This window comes from Dermacentor silvarum, chromosome 10, assembly GCF_013339745.2.
Source record: "Dermacentor silvarum isolate Dsil-2018 chromosome 10, BIME_Dsil_1.4, whole genome shotgun sequence".
Classification (NCBI taxonomy): Eukaryota; Metazoa; Arthropoda; class Arachnida; order Ixodida; family Ixodidae; genus Dermacentor; species Dermacentor silvarum.
Window position 1 is genome coordinate 25,651,510 of NC_051163.1, and position 17,440 is coordinate 25,668,949.

General features: G+C 45.9%; 1 protein-coding gene across 4 annotated transcripts in view; it reads right to left on the reverse strand.

The window, feature by feature from the left end:
• The window catches only part of LOC119466395 (protein FAM135A-like), a 59,892-nt gene that overhangs the window by 32,953 nt on the left and 9,499 nt on the right, over positions 1-17,440 (reverse strand). For 2 of the 4 annotated variants that reach the window (XM_049657335.1, XM_049657334.1), the window contains exons 6-13: positions 16,733-16,906; positions 14,945-15,047; positions 10,017-10,182; positions 9,788-9,837; positions 7,844-7,915; positions 6,561-6,790; positions 4,993-5,168; positions 2,095-3,838 (exon numbers count right to left, since the gene is read on the reverse strand). In XM_049657335.1, the coding sequence (XP_049513292.1) occupies positions 2,095-3,838; positions 4,993-5,168; positions 6,561-6,790; positions 7,844-7,915; positions 9,788-9,837; positions 10,017-10,182; positions 14,945-15,047; positions 16,733-16,906 (2,715 nt within the window). Of the gene's footprint in view, positions 1-2,094; positions 3,839-4,992; positions 5,169-6,560; positions 6,791-7,843; positions 7,916-9,787; positions 9,838-10,016; positions 10,183-14,944; positions 15,048-15,908; positions 16,548-16,732; positions 16,907-17,440 lie in introns of those variants that run through there. The other 2 variants (XM_049657337.1, XM_049657336.1) reach the window with 2 other exon arrangements.

The window sequence follows — 17,440 nt, forward strand, 5'->3', positions numbered from 1 at the left end:
ATTACATGATTAGGCAAAGTGCATGATGTTCAAAAGTCTAGAAGGTGGCTATGCATGCGTAAACACCGATTCTACTTCAAACATTTTGATAATTTGAACTAGTTTTACAGTCCCAACATGGCTGAATAATTGCAAGTCAACTGCTTGTGGCTACTCATGTAAAAAATCATAAATACCACAACCATTACAATAAAGAAATGAAATTACTAAAACAGAGATGGGTACTGACCTGTACCACAGCCACGGCATGTTTAGGTGTGCACGGAATTCCTCTTTTGCCTTCACAAAGCTGGATAAAAAAACAAAGAACGAAGCCAAGCATAAGCTTTTCCAAAAAACTACACCAGTCCACTTGACTACAATGTCAGCCTGCTCAAATTTTAAATATTTAGTATGCTGGAGATAATCGATGTGAGCTTGTAGACAAGAATTGAGGTAGAAACAAGTAAACAGGAGCGGTATGCTTGGTCAATCACTTTTCAGGATACAATCACTTCCAAGAGACCTCAGATGAGTCTGCAGCAGATGTGACAGCACCTACAACACCATTCTTGCCACACGGCCAAAAGCACTGTCTTGGCATGGTGCCAGGAACACCGCTTCCTGCAGACACCGACATTTTCGGTGCCAGGTCACATGATACCTTGTGAAAAGTGATCCCATCCCCAAATGTTATCAAGAATATTGCTCCGGGACAACGCACTGTCTCGTTTGCTCATCTTTATCTCAGTTCTCGTCTTCAAATTTGTGCTCGCTGATCTTTGTTGCACAGCATGAATCAACTAGCCTAACAATGAGTAACCAGTCAAACCTTTTTTCAATTGGCACAACTCACACCTACGCTGCAAACTCTTTCACAGTTAAAGACGAACAGATCGGTGGAGAAAACAGCTTCAAAGTGAGCATAAATGTTACAGACCTCAACTGTTAACAAAGTGCACAGAAAACACAAAGCCAGATGTTACATTATCTTTGAGATGAACCACACGCTGCGATAATAAACACAACACAATTGCTGAGTGCAAGCTGAAATCATGGCATTTACAAAACAAACTTCCAGCAAAGGACTGTACGCACCCCCAGTGTAGCTGACGCCAGATTTCCCAACACGCTTTTCACTACCTCGCACATCCTGTTTTTTACTCCAAATCAATATGGGTCAGGAAAATCGTATCCATGTTAACGTAGAACCACCAAAATCTTGCATCTGCTGCATAAATGCACTGAGATAAGACTAAGACTTCTGCTTGACCGCACACAACAATGCAGGGCAGAGAAGTGGCGGTTCCGACAGTATAAGGAGCGTTCTAAATCCATTTTCGTCGGCCCACGTTATAAAACGTGACTTTTTTTTTTGCAAAATGGTCAAATCGGATCGTTGCTATGACGCACATGGATGAACTGGTTCAATTTATAGCAGTTGTACGGTTGTGTGCGCGCTACAGAGGTGCCGGGTTCTTGTCATGATCGAGTTGCTGAGCTCCGTGTGAGAAGGACGGAGCAGCAACGCAAGCGGCCGCAGGCTGACCACGAGCCGACCGACCTCGAAGTTGTCGCATCTGCAGATCGCATTCAAACGGCACGCGCCGCTGCGCAAACTACGTCGTTGCTACCAGAGTACAAGCCACAACCCCTCCTTCCAGCGCTGACTTCCCTCTTTCCTCCCCTGCGCAAGATTTGGCTCCCTGTCGCACACTTTCACTCACACATACAGCAACTGGCGCGCGGGGACGATGCTATCACCCTTGGACTTTTTAAACAGAACATCACGGCGACCACGACGGTAAAAATGCGCCTGGAGTGCCCATATCATTGCTATCGTAATTATATAGGAATGGCACCCATATGCTTGCACGTGACGTGACCCACATTCACAAATTTAAACGTCACTGTAATTTTTTTTAGATCACTTACCAAATGAACAGGTGTGTCTTATATATATATGTTTTTTTTTTTAACTGCCGATTTGCGGGGGGTGCGACTTAAAGACCGGAAAGTACGATGTGTAAACGAAGCTCAGAACCTCTGCACTGGTCTGCAAATTTTTGGTCGTTCAAGACCAGACGAGATAATATACAACACCAAAGCACACACCTGATGATATCGGCATTGACTGCAGACGCCCGGCGCACGGACACAATATCTTCAGCTTCATCGTTCGCGTTTTCATCCTTCTCAGCTTCTATCTGTTGCCAAAATTCCTGCGATGCCTCCACGACGCTGTCCAGAGCCGCATGATACTCGTCCTTTGGGTCGGTCAGCATTTCCATCAGCGTACACTTGGTTTCGAGGTACGACCTGCACTCTTCGTATCGCCGCCTCGCCTCCTCGTCGGACGGGCATACCTCTTTCTCGACGCCGTTTTGAATCATACTAGGATCCTCCGGGGGCTCTTCGTCGTCGCCGTTTTCGGGAAGCGTGGGTGCCAAGCACGGAGCTTGGTCGCTCGCAAACTCAGCCGGGGGCTTCGGGAAGAAAGCCGTACCTTCACAGGGCATCATGGGAGCATTCACAGGTTCGGCTTGCTTTTCCGTAGAAGGTGTGACACCATTCACACTGTTCTCCTGAGAATAGGGAAAGCTGCTGCACTGTGCGCTGACAGAGTGGTTCGTTAGTTTTTCTTTACAAGATGACAATGAACAAGGATGGGCACCAAAACTGCCTGCAGGCATCGCATCTTTGGGGCTGTCTCTGAACTGTGGTGGTGGTAATGGAGGTATTGACGTCCCACCGTCGAGTGGTGATGTTGCACTCTTCTCTGGCATCGGAGCAATCGTCACAACGTCGGACGATGTATCCGCACTTTCGTAACCTGAAGTAGACTTACTGGAGCCTCCGGTTCCAGGACAGAGAAAGACCTCATCCAACGAGTCCCTCCTAGAGTCGGGGATTCCAAGAGATTCCCTCCTCGAGTCAGGCATGCACAGGGATTCCCTCCTTGAATCGGGGACTCCGAGCGATTCTCTCCTAAAGTCGGGAATGCCCAGCGACTCTCTCCTCGGGTCCTGAGCGTTCGAGAGTGGTGCCGAGGTGCGACGCGCGTCGAAGCCGACTTGGCACGACGATGTCGATCGCCTGTGCTTCGCGGCGGTGAGGCTGTGAGCCAGAGCAGTTCGAAGGTGCGGTCTTACACACGAGCACGATTCCGACACTGCCTTCCTAGCGACGACCGGGTCGCTGACGAAAAGCGCGTCAAAGTTGGCATTGAGACTGTCGCTTGCAACTCGTGACCTCGGCGGTGGTGGAGCCGGTGGCACGACTTGTGGCGCCGCTCGTGTTGGTGCCAACTGGGTCGTCAAGTCGGGCATCGACTCGCTGTTGAGAAGATGAGACTGCGAAGACGTTGCGACGCTTCGCGGAAGGGACAGGTTTGCTGATGTTACCGCAACTGAACTCTGCGAGTGCTTCATCTGTGAACTGACAGTGCTTTCGCTGGATTCGGCGGCCCGAGTCCGCAGTGCATCGAGTCTCTTGAATGCGAGCAAGGTCACAGATGAGTTGTTGAGGTGCGGCCTTTTCAGCTGACGAAGCAGGCTGGCCGTGCGCGCTTTTAATTTCACTTTGGCTCGCGATGATGACGCGCTTCCTTTGCTGGAGCGGGTGGCGCCGTCACGGTCTTGGGCATCCGCAGAAGAAGTTGACGATGTAGAGGTGGGAGAACCCAGGTCAGCATCAGCGGAGAGAGTTGGCGAACCGTGCCGCAGCGGCACGGATTTCTGGCCCAGCAATTTGGAGGCCACCGCAGCCTTCTCTGAAAGCTTCATACTGCTGACAGCAGATGCTGATGGACGCCTGTCATCGAACTGAAGTGAGATGTCGCTGAGGTTCAGGCAGGACTCTGCAACAGACAAACAGAAATGCTTTGCTCCACACATACCCTTGAGACCACTTGCCCGCTTTCGTGAATACAAAAAGCTCTGCGAATACACAAAGCGTTTACATAAATACAAACACAAATGCAAGACCCTTTCGTGGTCGCTGCATATTGACACTGTTGAGGATGACATCTCCCGCACTGCTGGCATGCTCAACAAGTTGAAACACCATGCCCCACCAACCGTGAAACGCACAATATACTTTGCACTTACACACTCCCACTTTTCATATTGCTTTCTTGAATGGTTGACAACCCAAATAAATCTAGGCTCATTATAGATGTTACAAGATCAAGCACTACGGTAACACAAGATGCAGAGAATGCATTGTACAATTCTAAAACAAGTACAAAATATTGAACCTAACGAAACTTTGTAGCTACACACTAAAGCTAGAAGTATTACGACAACATGAAATGAGAGAGAGAACAAACTTTATTGAAAACTGATCCAGCAGCTTTTTTTTTTCAGCCATCCACTTAAAAAGGTGCATACAATTTAAGAAATACACTCGAGCGCCTCTAGAACGAACACTGCTATAACGAAATGGCCTGTATAACGAAGGAATAATGCTGCCTCAGTTCTATTGTGAGCTGTGCGACCTTTACAACAAGATGACCTGTATAACGAATTATTTAGGAGGCCCCAAGCATTTCATTATAAGGGCGTTTGACTGAAATACAATAATTAATGTTCGGTCAAGACCAAAAGCTAGCTGCTCAAATTGCTGACCTTTTCAACGACTATCCCGTGGTGCTAGAGTTGTTAAAATGCGGTATACCACCATAGAAATTTAAGGAGAAAATGATGAAACTGCTATTGCAGTACTAAACATATTTACGGTTTTGTTATTTCATGTCTTTCAATTCACTGTTTCAGCTCACATGATCTCGCTGAACTTGATCTGCTGTAAAATGTTTTCAGAAGAACTGTTGAGGAATGTTCCCATTGTGTTCATGCGTCTCAAAAAGTGAAGTGTTTTTGTGCACTTCTGCTCTACTGCTGCAGCCATAAATTTGTCACCGACTCAGGTAGCCAACAGTTCACCTTTAGCAGTGTCCGGCTGGACAGTTTTGCAAGGTTATCTCAAAATAACAAACAAAGAAAAAGAACTCACGTGATGCACAGCCTTGAGGTGTTGTTGTCTTGAAATCTTGATAGTGCTCCTCGTAAATGATGGGAAGGTTGTTGCTATCACCGTCCAGCTCGGCACACTCCACTTCCAACGGGGGAAGCAAGGCAAGGTATTCGGAACGCCGCAGAGCCTCCGTCACCTCGAAGAAGAGCTGCGTGCTGCATCAACAGGAAAAGGCTGGTTGCACTAGATGTCATTCAACTTCAAAAGCAATGTACACTTGCGACAAAACGTTTAAAGGAACAAACAAAGCAACAAAGTACAGCTCCAAATTGAGTAACACAGTGCGCACATTCAACCAATGCAGTGTATGTCCCAATGCCAGGCTGCTCCAGCACGCCTGAGGAAAACTTAAATTTGTTGCTGCCATCTATGGTTGACAAACTTTTGCTAGTAACGGTAGTCATCATCATCATCACCAGTCTATTTATGTTCACTGCAGGATGAAGAACTCTTCCAGTGATCTCCAATTAACCCTGTCTTGCACAAACGGACCCCCTCTTATGCCTGCGAATTTCCTAATTTTATCACCACACCTAATTCTCTGCCATCCTCGACTGCGCTTCTCTTCCCTTGGCACTTATTCTGCAACGCCAATACACCATCGGTTATCTGCCTTTATTGAAAGCCTTTTCGTAATCTATGAAAGCCATATAGAGGGGTTCGTTATACGCTTCCCAGGTTTCTCAAATACCCGATTGATAACATGGATGTGATCCATTGTGGAATATCCCTTCCTAAAACCAGCCTGTTATCTGGGTTGATAAAACTCAGCTGTTGCCCTGATTCTGTTCGTATTACCATGGTGGGCATTCTGTACAATGCCTAAAGCAAGCTAATGGGCTTACAATTTAATTCCTTAATGCCGCTCTTTTTATGGGTTAACATGATGTTGGCATTCTTCCAAGTCTCTGATACACTTGAAGTCATGAGTCATTGTAGATAACAGGGTAGCAAACTTCTAGAGAACAATACAGTTGAACCTTGTTATATTGAAGAGAAAGTTCGTTATACACATGCTTATTATATTGAGGTTTGACTGTATCCCCTTCGTATCAACTTTTTTTAGCAGATTCTGCCGCTTTTCTCCTGGACGTATCTAGCAAACCTTTTAACCTCACCTCTAGTAGTAACTTCATCTCTGGTAGTAGTTTAACCTCATCTCTAGCAGTGGCCGAGTAGTAGCAGGATGAGTTACTAAGAGTAGCGTACAAGTAGGCCGAGTAGTATGTGGCAAGCTGAAGCTGTCCACTACCTTCAGATCAATTGCTCAAACAAGTCATCACTGTAAAAGTACTGAAAGTTGGGCAGCTATTCATTATGATATTGCAGCGCACACACAACAAACGAGGACACAAGGCAAAGTGCTAGCTTGTTAACTTTTGCCATGTGTTCTCAGTTGTGTGCATGCTGCAATATCATAATGAATGTCATCACTACGTAACGTTTCCTATATTGTTCTAAAAGGTCACACCCTCAAAGTTCCAGTAGAACCACCCAGCTTTTTCCGCGATTAGCTGCTACTGGCATGCCGTGGACATTCGGCGCACCTGGCATCATTGGCCGACAGGACGGCGATGCGTGGCCGCTCGATGACAAAGTAGGCCTCGGCAAAGCGCTTGACGCGTTGCAGGTGGTGCTGGCGAGCCAGCTGCTGGCGCACTCGGTCTTGGTCCGCGACCACCTCGAGGAACTGCTTCCAGAGCACAATCAGCGCACCGCACAGCTGCGCCACGTCGCTGTGTGCCACTGCCACAAAGTCTTCCTCGTTCTCTGCTTGCTGCACATGCACATTGCGTACAGAAAACCTGCCTCGTCAGCAAGTGCAAAGTACATGGTAGAGCAGCAATAATATAATAGATAGACAATGATATGCTGCTTTTTTATTTTTTAGAGTTAATAGAATTATTTTTAAAAATTGCCCATGGCAGATAGCAATACTTGAAGAGGTGCACATTATTTGCATGAGAAATGATAATCGTAACATAATTGACTAACAAGTTTCGACTAATTCACTTTATTACCGTATACTTTACAGCACATATCACAATTTACAAATCGTAGCCAGTGAGTTCGCGAGGCATATCCACTTGGAACGAATTTTGAGTATTACAGCAGTTTTGAGTTTAGCATTTCCAAAGTGTCCGATTAGTGCAATTGTGGTTCAGTTTATTTTTGTCCACGAAGCATAAAAAGAAGTTTTGTTGAAGAAGCAGAAATAGAGTGCACTTTATAACAATTTTGACTGCACATATCTCCAAACTTGCACCATCCTCAGTATTAGTTCCATGTGAAGAACAACATGTAATTTGCAATATGTGCACCAAAGTACTCAGTTAAAAAGTTGATAAGTGAAATTTTGTTAATTAGTTGAGTAATTTTGTTAATTAGCAGCACTTTAATTTCTTGAGTAAGTAATGTCTTCAAGTGATCCAGTTAAAAAATAAAAATTAGGCTATCTGCCCCAGGCGTTCTTTTTCATTACATTAAAATAAACACCTGGTATAAGAACACCAAAATTAATGCTTATAAACAGCTCCTTCTGTTAAATAATAACACTGTTAAGTAATAACTATTCCTGCTCCATTCGTGGGATGCAGTTGTACACATTTTAAGGACAACAGTAACCTGCTGGTCATGACTTAGTAATGCCAGCTTTAAGTGAAGCAACCCATTTTTGTCCTTCTGTAGAAATTTATGTGGGTGCTGCTTCAGAACGTTATGCGGTGGCTGCAGAACAGCTACCCACGAATGAGAAGAGTCAGAGAAGCGGTAAAATGCCGACAAGGAGGAAAAACAGATGTTATCAAGGAAGAGTCAAGGAGACCATTACCGTGATGTGAGCAAAGACTTTGTCCCACTCCGGAGGGGAGACATCCCTGGCTTTAAGGTGATGAAAACAGTCCTGGTACCAGGAGGGACAGAAGAAACAGAAGAAGAGAAAAAAGATATGCGGGAGAGAGCAACGAAAGAGCAACCAGAACCACAATCAGAATTGAACACGTTGCGCACTCAACGGACACCACAAAGAATATGACGGCCAACAACAGAGCAGTGGTGTCCGTTCTTTGGCAGAACATGTTCAATTCCATAAATCACAAAAACTAGCCCAAGGCCACGTCGTTTTGGAAGAACCACAATCAGTTATCAAAAAGTCCATTCGATTGGCCTGCGCTTCCTGAACTAGTTCGGGAGGCGCTGCACCTCGCTACCCATTTCAGCAGTTCAACATGGCGGCATCCTGCATGCGCCCATTTGTTTGAAGCCAGTGAAGGGTATGTGCAGCAACAAGTTCACAGCCTTTCTTGCACTCGTCAGAGAGATAGCACAGGGCTCATGCAGGTCGTGCCGTACCGATTCAGTTCTGCCCGAATAAGATCTGGCAGTGAACTAGTGGGAACTAGTTCAGGAAATGCTGGGCGAATCGAATGACCTCACGTTTATAGCGAACACCTAAAGGCCAACTACCAATGCATTAACCCCTTACGGTCATTTGTCAGGAAAATATCGGTTCCCATGCCAGGAAGCGTCAACATGCACATGCTTGCAACGCGCCGTTTCTTTTTCTGTTTGTTGCGACAAAGCTGAATTGTTGACTACGACATGCCTTGTTCAACCAATGTCAATCACTTCAAGCCTACACCTTGTTGTTAATATCTCTTTTGTTCGGAGGAAGTAGAAATATTTGTTCCATTCACCAGGAGCTTTGCTTAGTGAATAAATGCGCCAGAGTTCAAAAGGTTGGAATGGTTCTACAGCCTGCCATTCACATCAGCCAGACCTGGTCTGGTCAATGTGTCGTGACCGTTGTGGAAACATTCCAACTTGCTAAAGCCTGGCACATGCAGTAAAAGGGGCACCTTACTGCAGAGAATATGGTTATTCGCCAGATTTTGGATGTGCGGCAGTCCTTTAAAGAACAGAAGGCTCCTGACATAAAATTGAAAGGAGTTACAAATACTAAAAGAAATTGTGACAGCAAGTTCAGGTCCTCTTGCACAAGGTGCCACTGACATTAGTCCTCTTGCTCATTAATCGCATGTTTCACATGAATGTTAATAATTTGCAGTGGGAAGGCCCACATATTATGTGCCTTGGTGAAGCCTCTGTGTTTGCTGCAGTGTGGTATTCTTGTGCAATCTATCCAGCATTTCATGAATGGCTGCTTTTGCTTCTGAGATTCTTGAGCACACTTATGTTTCTCTTTCTGCCTCTTTTCTTTTTTTTTGACTAGATATGACACGCAGGGGGCTTCAGACAAGTGGCTTGATGAACCAGTGCAAACACTAAGTATACTATAACTTATTTTTGTAAGTAAAATGTAGGAACACACGGATAAGTGAAGTATCCAAGGCTAACAATATGGAAAAGAGAAGCATCTTCAGTAATCTCGAATAAAGAAAGAAATAATTTAAAGATGGTGATGGAATTTTATTAAAAGAAAATAATTTCTGGACTGGCAGCTCAGCAGGTAGCAGTATGTGCTGCCGCTCTATCATTTTGATGACTGTCTATTGCGCACCGTGCAAATTGTGCACCCCCTCCTCCCTTTGTGATCGGTTCTCACAGTGCAACGAAGTCGAACTGCAAATCAGTATTGTTGTTGCTGCTCATCTAGTATCAAGCCCCACTCATCTATCTGTGTTTGGTCAATGTTCACAATAACAGCAATTACAGCACAGTGAAGTGTTTTTACACATACACACCTATAACCCACTTACAAAACCGAAAAGCAAAAGTAAAAAAAAAGAAAAGAAAAAGAAAGCCGATCACTTACCTTTGCCACGTTGCTGAGTCCTTCCAGACAAGAGGAAAGGTGCAATGAGTCTAGAAGAAAAGAAATTTCCATGCACCTGATAAGACGCAACGCAGAGAAAAAAGCTGCGCGGAAGACGACTGGTGCAGATGCAAGGGACAGTTGCACGCACCCATTCCATGCCTCTTGTTCTTTTTTTCTTTTTTTTCACCGCAAGCTTCGGGACCCCCAACGACGGTAAACAACTTACCTTCCACAACTCGCCGCAGGTGCTGCCATGGTGGAAGGAGGCGCATGAACTCGACCATTCGACGTTGCAGGCTCCCGTAGGCCGTGAGCAGGAGTGAACACAGTTCCCAGTGCACCATGCAGGCTCGCTGCAGGCGCGCCAGGAGCCGTCCACCGCTTCCACTCGTCTGAAAGGACAGCAATCACTGATGCTTCATGGCGCAGAAAGAGAGAGGGAGAAAAGGATAAATGAAAGAGAGGAAGGGGAATTAGGACTGAGCCCGACCCACTGGCTACCCTGCACTGGGGTAAGGGTTGGAAAGGATTAAGAGAACCAGAGAAAGTCTAGAGTTGGCGTGCTTTGGAGTTGTCGACATATGAACGAACCTTGTCGTAAGTGATGTCATGAAACTACATAAAATGCCTTTGTTATATCTGATATTCGTCTTAAAAGGGGGCACACGGGTGTCCTGGAGATAAAAAATTCGCAAAAAATTTAGTTTTTATTATTTTTCTAATCCCCATACCAGGGCACACCTGTTGGCAAAAAACTAGCTCAAAATGACACGTCATTGAGGAAGAAAACACTGTATTTGTTCAATTAAGTGTTCAGTTTTGCCCATGAAAGTGCTGACATGACCCATTTTGTGTCATTCACCATTCCAAAACCGCCTGTCATAGCCAGATCATCTCGGTTTTGTTTGAAAGAGCATGTGTGCCGCTTGCTTTCCTGCCAAAACGAGTCTTCAATGCTGCTTCAGAAGAAAACTACTGGTTTCGTAGCATCAAATGCCATTTTTGCACACACTGTAAATTTTTGCATTTTTCTCAAAAAATTACTTTTCCAAGTAAAATTTTGGGAACAGCACTGTGTCAGTGTTACTCATTCAATCCTCTTGATTTCTTTTTTTTCCTGAATGCTAGAGAGTCAGAGAGTGCACAAAAGCTATGATATAGTGTTTTACAACACCGCAACATTTTGAAATATTGTAGGAATCTCTAATAAAAATTCACATTTGCAAAGTTGCAACTCCAAAAATGTCACAGCTTCAGCTAAAATACAGATATGAACATTAAAACGCAAACTTCCACTCTTTGAACATTCAGGAAGATACCTGCTTAATTTTATTTAGCTCTCTTGGTGCAGTAAATTTTTTGCACATTTGTAATCAGCACACAAGGTTGAATATTACCTGAAAATTTCATGTGTCTAAGTCAACAAAAGTTTTTATCCAGGACCCATGTCCCCCCTTAAGCTGTTACACGTAACACTCTGTTACCGGCGAAAAACATTTGGTATTTGCCTCATTGTATCTGATAATTAATTATTTACATGTTTGTTATACGAAGGTTTATCTGTATTGAAATTCTGAGCGCTGTCTCTCACCAACAGTCACTCAGACCAGTTGCCTTCAAGAATAACAGCAGTGCTTTTTTTGTAGCCTTCTGCATCTGCGATGTGTGGGCCCACGATCCTAAGATCTTGCTCGGCGAGAGAGGTCTTTCGTCCAGCTGGTTTAAAGTGGTGCAGAGTTGGGCAAGCCTTTTATCTTCTAAAGAAGGGCAGCAGCAAAAGGTGTTCTACGGTTTCTTCAGAACCACAGCTCCAAGGACCTATGCTCCGCGCGGCAAACTCTACCTCCATCGCCACGTATGGTCTGCGGTCCCTCACTCTCGACCTTGGCCTGCGGCGCACGTTCCGGTGGGTCTTCATCGTGGCCGACGTTCATCAGCCTATCCTCGGCTCCGACTTCCTGACCCATTTCGACCTTGACGTCAGCATGCGCCGCCATCGCCTGATTGACAGCAAGACGCGCCTCTCCATCGCTGGCGTTCTGTCGGCTGTCGCTCCCACTGGCATCCGCACGCTGATCCCTTCATGCCCGTACGCTCGAATCCTAGCAGATTTCCCTGAAGTGACGAGGCCCTGCAATTTAAATCAGCCACCCAAGCACAGCGTCACCCACCATATTGTCACGCGTGGTCCACCCGTCGCAGCTCGTCCACGCCGCCTCTTCGGTGAGCGTCTGGCCATTGCTAAAGGGGAATTCGAGCACATGCTCTAGCTAGGTATTATTCGCCCTTCCTCCAGCAGTTGGGCCTCCCCACTGCATCGGTGCCCAAGAAAGAACGGGTGACTGGCGTCCGTGCGGTGACTACCGGGCGCTCAACGCTCACACGGTCCACGATAGCTATCCCCTTCCACACATCCAAGATTTCACAGGCCATTTGGAAGGATGCAAAATCTTTAGTAAAGTGGACCTTGTCAAGGCCTATCACCAAATCCCCGTTGAACCTGCCGATATCCCGAAGACAGCCATTACTACACCCTTCGGAGTATGTGCGCAACGCAACGCAGCTCTTCCATCATCGGAGCCAGCATCGACGACATCCTCAACGAGACCCGTCTTCGTCAGGGTAGCAGGGTTCGCGCACAAATGGAGATGCGAAGTGGTCAACAGCATGCTAACAATGGAAACCTCTATCTGGAGCCAGCATTTCAACGAGACCCGTCTTCGTCAGGGTAGCAACTGCTTTCTTTGGCAAAAATCTCGCTCTCCCCCAAAGGATGACAGGCGCCATCAGGATAAATTGAAATGAGAACAGGAAATAGCATGTCAGTACGTCTGTTACGCATAATTATGCGGAAGTGCAACACACAATTGCACGCACTATAGCTGGTTTCTAAGCATGGAGCAGTACCAAGTGTACACTTTGGAGTCTGAATTTAAGCTGCTGTTATGAATGCAGAGGAACATGAAAATGAAACAGTGCAATGAAGTCACTTCTGACTTGTTTGCATTTCAATTTACGCTGACAGTATATTCAAGTTATCCATTCCAGATGCTGTGGATAGTGAAGGGATGTAGCTGTACAGGGGCCGTTAGAGTGCATCAATATCAGCAGCAGCAGCATATTCCTGTCAGGGAGACACAACTGTATGGGACGCTGGTGGGAGCATACACGGGCATCATATCACCTTTTATTTCACATTATTAATTTGGCTGATGTGCTTCATTTTGCTACTATGTCATAATTTGGGCAAGACGCAGTCTGTCAATTTATTTCCTGCTCTTCACACATTGTTTCCATACCGTGGATATGTTTTCATGGTGCGGAAAAAAAAAAGTTAACCGCGACAGCAATGCATTTCACAGCGTTATTTGAGTCTGCATTTCTCAACTGGTTTCTAGCAAATGGTTAGCGTTCGGTAGTTAGCAATTTCAATTCTGCAATTACAACATGCCCCCTAAAGTCATTCTTTATAAGTCATTTGCTGAAGGTTACTTAACAATCGCATAAGCCAGGGGTTCTCAAGTACGTTCATCCCAGGGAACCCTACTAAGCTCCATAAAGTGCCAAGGAACCCCCCCCCCCCCCCCGAATTAACCGAATGTCGAATTGTCGAGGGTATCAAGAAAACAAACAATGCTTCACTACGTCAACATGCTTTTATTTACTCTATGAATCGTCAAATCTTGTTTCTATTTAGCACAAGACCAGTGCGGAAGCTGAAATTCTCTTCATCTCATGACTGATTAGCGCTAGCAGCGGCGAAGGCCTCGCGACATCCTTCGCGGCGCGCGTTTTCATCCGAGACGCGCTTTGCACCAACGGGCGCACATCCCGATTATTTTTTCGCCACTCAGGTGCTCGGCAACAAATTGTCCGTCCATCGCGATGTAGCCGGTGCTTTTTATCTTCGACAGCTTTGCACTGAGTAAAAGCGAAACTACTGCGGACGAAACCGCTGCGGACGAAACCGCGGCCGCTATCGACGTGATCATGGACGGCGACCTTGCGGTTCAGAAGGCAGGCGGCTGACACACGCACCAAGTCAAAACGAAACTACCTTTCGCTGCAAGACGTGCGGACGAAACTGCGGTCGCTATCGACGCTGCCATGGGAGGCGACTACGCAGTTGTGAAGGCACGCAGCCGACGCGCGCATCGAGTGAAAACGAAACTACTATTTGCCGCAACCGCTGCGGACGAAACTGCGGAGGTTATCGACGCGATCAGAGATAGCGACTACGCACTTACGGAGGCACGCGGCTAGCCGCCAGCGCGGTGTTACGCGCGGCGATAAACTCAAGAATAAAGGCTTTAAAGGCACAATTAGGCACGAAGCGCTTCGGCGTTGCTGTCAGTCACGTGCCGCGTACGATTGCCGCTGAGGACCACACGCGATGCGGACTGCGCTGCTTCGTTTCGGTTGGACGCTACGCTGTTCTTGCTCTCCTGCGGCGCGCATTTGCGGTGCTCCGCGTTTTTTTTTTTTTTAATTTTTCCTCCAACGTATAGGTCAGTGCGCACGCTATCGGCACCTACCCTATCTCCTAATAGGAGATAGGCGCATGGTGGTAACTTACGGCCTCCGAGATTCAAGTGCGAACGCTTAGGCGCGCTGCCCGTTCTCAGAGGTTGGGTGGCTACAAGCTGCTTGCGTATTTATTGCGCAGTTCGCGCGACGCACTGTGACGTGCTTTTTGACACTCGGGCATGGGTAATGGAGGTTCTTTGGATCAAGCGCACCTCGTGTTCGCCGTTTTAGACACTTGTCGAGAGCGGGACCAGGGAAAATTTATCAGTGGCTCGCGGAACCCCGAGCAGGGGCCTGCGGAACCCGTAGGTTCCGCGGAACCCACTTTGAGAACCCATAAGCAATTATCACACTGATTCTTTAAGGTCCACTACAGCTACGAAGCTTGGGCAACAAATATTATCGTTTTGTCTTGAATCCCCTACTTTTAACAAGATATACAATATTAATTTTCACAATTTTAGCAACAAAAGCACGTGGCATGTTACATGAAATGTGCGTGTGGCACTGTCCAACTTATTACACGCTTCTTTTCAAAAGGACTCATTTAAGATGTGTCTCTGGCTCTTTTCTTTCTATGCAGAAAGTGGTTAGTCATTCCAGTGGCTTCACCAAGTGGTTGCTCACCTGTGGCCCAAAGAAGACACTTTCTAGGCTGGATGACATCGACTTTCGAGAGGCGAGCCTCGGGCTGCCTGTAAACCATTGCGCTCTTCCTGTCCTGGTAACGCTGCATCATAAAAAGGAACAAGTGTGGTTGCAACACCGTATGACGGTACATGCACGTGAATGTTTTTCTCTGAGCAAATGCATACGGACCAGGCTTTCCAGTGATAAAGCCGATTTTACTCTCCACCTGTGATTGTAACTTGAAATTCAGGACTGCAGTTCCAACTTGGCATTCAGTTTGTGCATCTGAATTATGAATAAATTCTGTTTTTTTAGCGAGCCTGTGGTCCGTATACTTATGCTCACATGTGTACAGTCGATTTAATGAAACCCGATTTTACAAGCTTTTCAAGTTAATGAAGTGCTTTCAATTCCCAACAAATATTCATTGAGCCTAACACATTGAAAACTTCAAAGCAACCAAGTGAATGTGTCTCCCCCTATTTAATGAAGCTTTTAGAGAAAATATGGATAAAGAAATGCATACAAGGACACCAGTTGAGTTCAAAGTGGCTCAAAATTTGGTCACGTATCGCAACATAAACGCATTACCAAGCAGGTTTGACGTGGTCAGTCTTCCTTTTACAAAACTGTCTGTTGCAACATCTCAGCCCTACAAGTGCCGTGTCGGCTCTACCAGACAGCACTTCATATCCAATAATTCATCACATTTAGGCTCTTTACATCGAACTTCAATCACGTCTGCTTCATTATATCCAATAATTTGTTATATCAATGCTCGTTACACAGAGGTTCGACAGTACGTCCTCTTGTTCACTTTCCTAGAGCGACAGATATTTCAGACTTTCGCTGCCAGGGATAGCCAGAAATAGAATCAAGGCATGCTTTAGAAAAGAATGTTCAGCCCCAAGCATAGCAGGAAAAACAGGAAATTGCATGCAGGGTATGCCGAGAAGCTTACCCTGGATGAGACGGTGTCAAGACAGCACTTCTCCTAAAAGGGTGGCCGTAGTAGACAAAGACAGACAGAAGAAGAGTTGGTTGATTACCATCTGAAGTAACCTTAAGGGACACTAAAGAGAAACACTAATGGCGAATTCGGCAAATCGCACCGGTGCACCTCGATTCGTCGTTTCATCGCCTTCAGGGCAAAAACAGCTACCCCAACGCACCAATTCATTCTGCATGTTGAAAACTTAGTTTCACCACAGCTTTGCATCTACAAAATCATGAAAAACATGCATCTGCAGACAAACTATGAATTTTCATTTCTCCAGCAATTTGTGTTAGCGTACTTGGAAAGCACCTATTCGGCCACTTGAAAAATACGCCCAATGTAAAACATTGTGGAAAACAATGAAGGAAGAGAACCCGCTACATGACGACATGCTGGCACCAACACGCTAACACCCAGCCGCCTACCTTCCAACTCGTCCAAAGCACTCCACGCATATTATTCAAACTTGCACCACAGGTCCAACGAGAATCGTTTCAAGATCCTTGCAACACCATTTGAATATCATTAGCATATTCATCAGGGCTTTTATGCACAAATGTGCACACAGCGCTTGAGGGGGTCAACCGGGCTCCCGTGCAGTTGAACTTCACGCACATCTTGAACGAAACAAATTCAAAATAAACCTGCCTGATGTAAGGTTCACGTGTAGTTCAACATCACGCACATCTTGAACGAAACAAATTCAAAATAAACATGCCTGATGTAAGGTTCACGTGTAGTTCAACATCACGCACATCTTGAACGAAACAAATTCAAAATAAACCTGCCTGATGTAAGGTTGGTACACAGCCAGTAACGAAGCGTGAATTGTGACGGAGACCGCCGACAGGTGGAAATAGTCGAACAGAACTGGAATATGATGATGAAGACCGCGACTGGGGTCCATGTGCAATGTGAGAAGTCGCGAGCTCACGCACTGGATGGTCTTGTGGTGGTCAGGGCTGCAATGGAAGAGACACTACTCAGACATCAACACATCTTGCAAGATCAAGCAATTAAAGAAATATACATGTTTGAAGACTAATGCGATTACACGAACACTGTCAAGGATGATTACATGATGGGGTCAACATGATGGTGTTACAATTGTGGGGTTTGACCTACTTAATCCACAGAATGGGCTATCAGGCACTCTGTAGTGGAGGACTCCGGGTTTGTTTTTATGACTTGGGGTTCTCTAACATGCACCTAAATCTAAGTACAAGAACATTATTACACTATGCCTCTATCGAAATGCAGACGCTATGGCTCTGGGATTAAAACTCAGGACCTCACGCTGAGCTGCACAACAATGATGTTAAAGCATCACCTAGGATGCTTTAGCAAGTGCCCAAAGCCTGACACATGTGCACATTTGCATTGGAATGTGGCTGCCACAACCGGGTACCACACCCACAATCCTATGCTTGGCAGCAGAACACTAAAGACACTGAGCCACTACAATGGGTGAAGGATTAAATGGTATTACACATGGA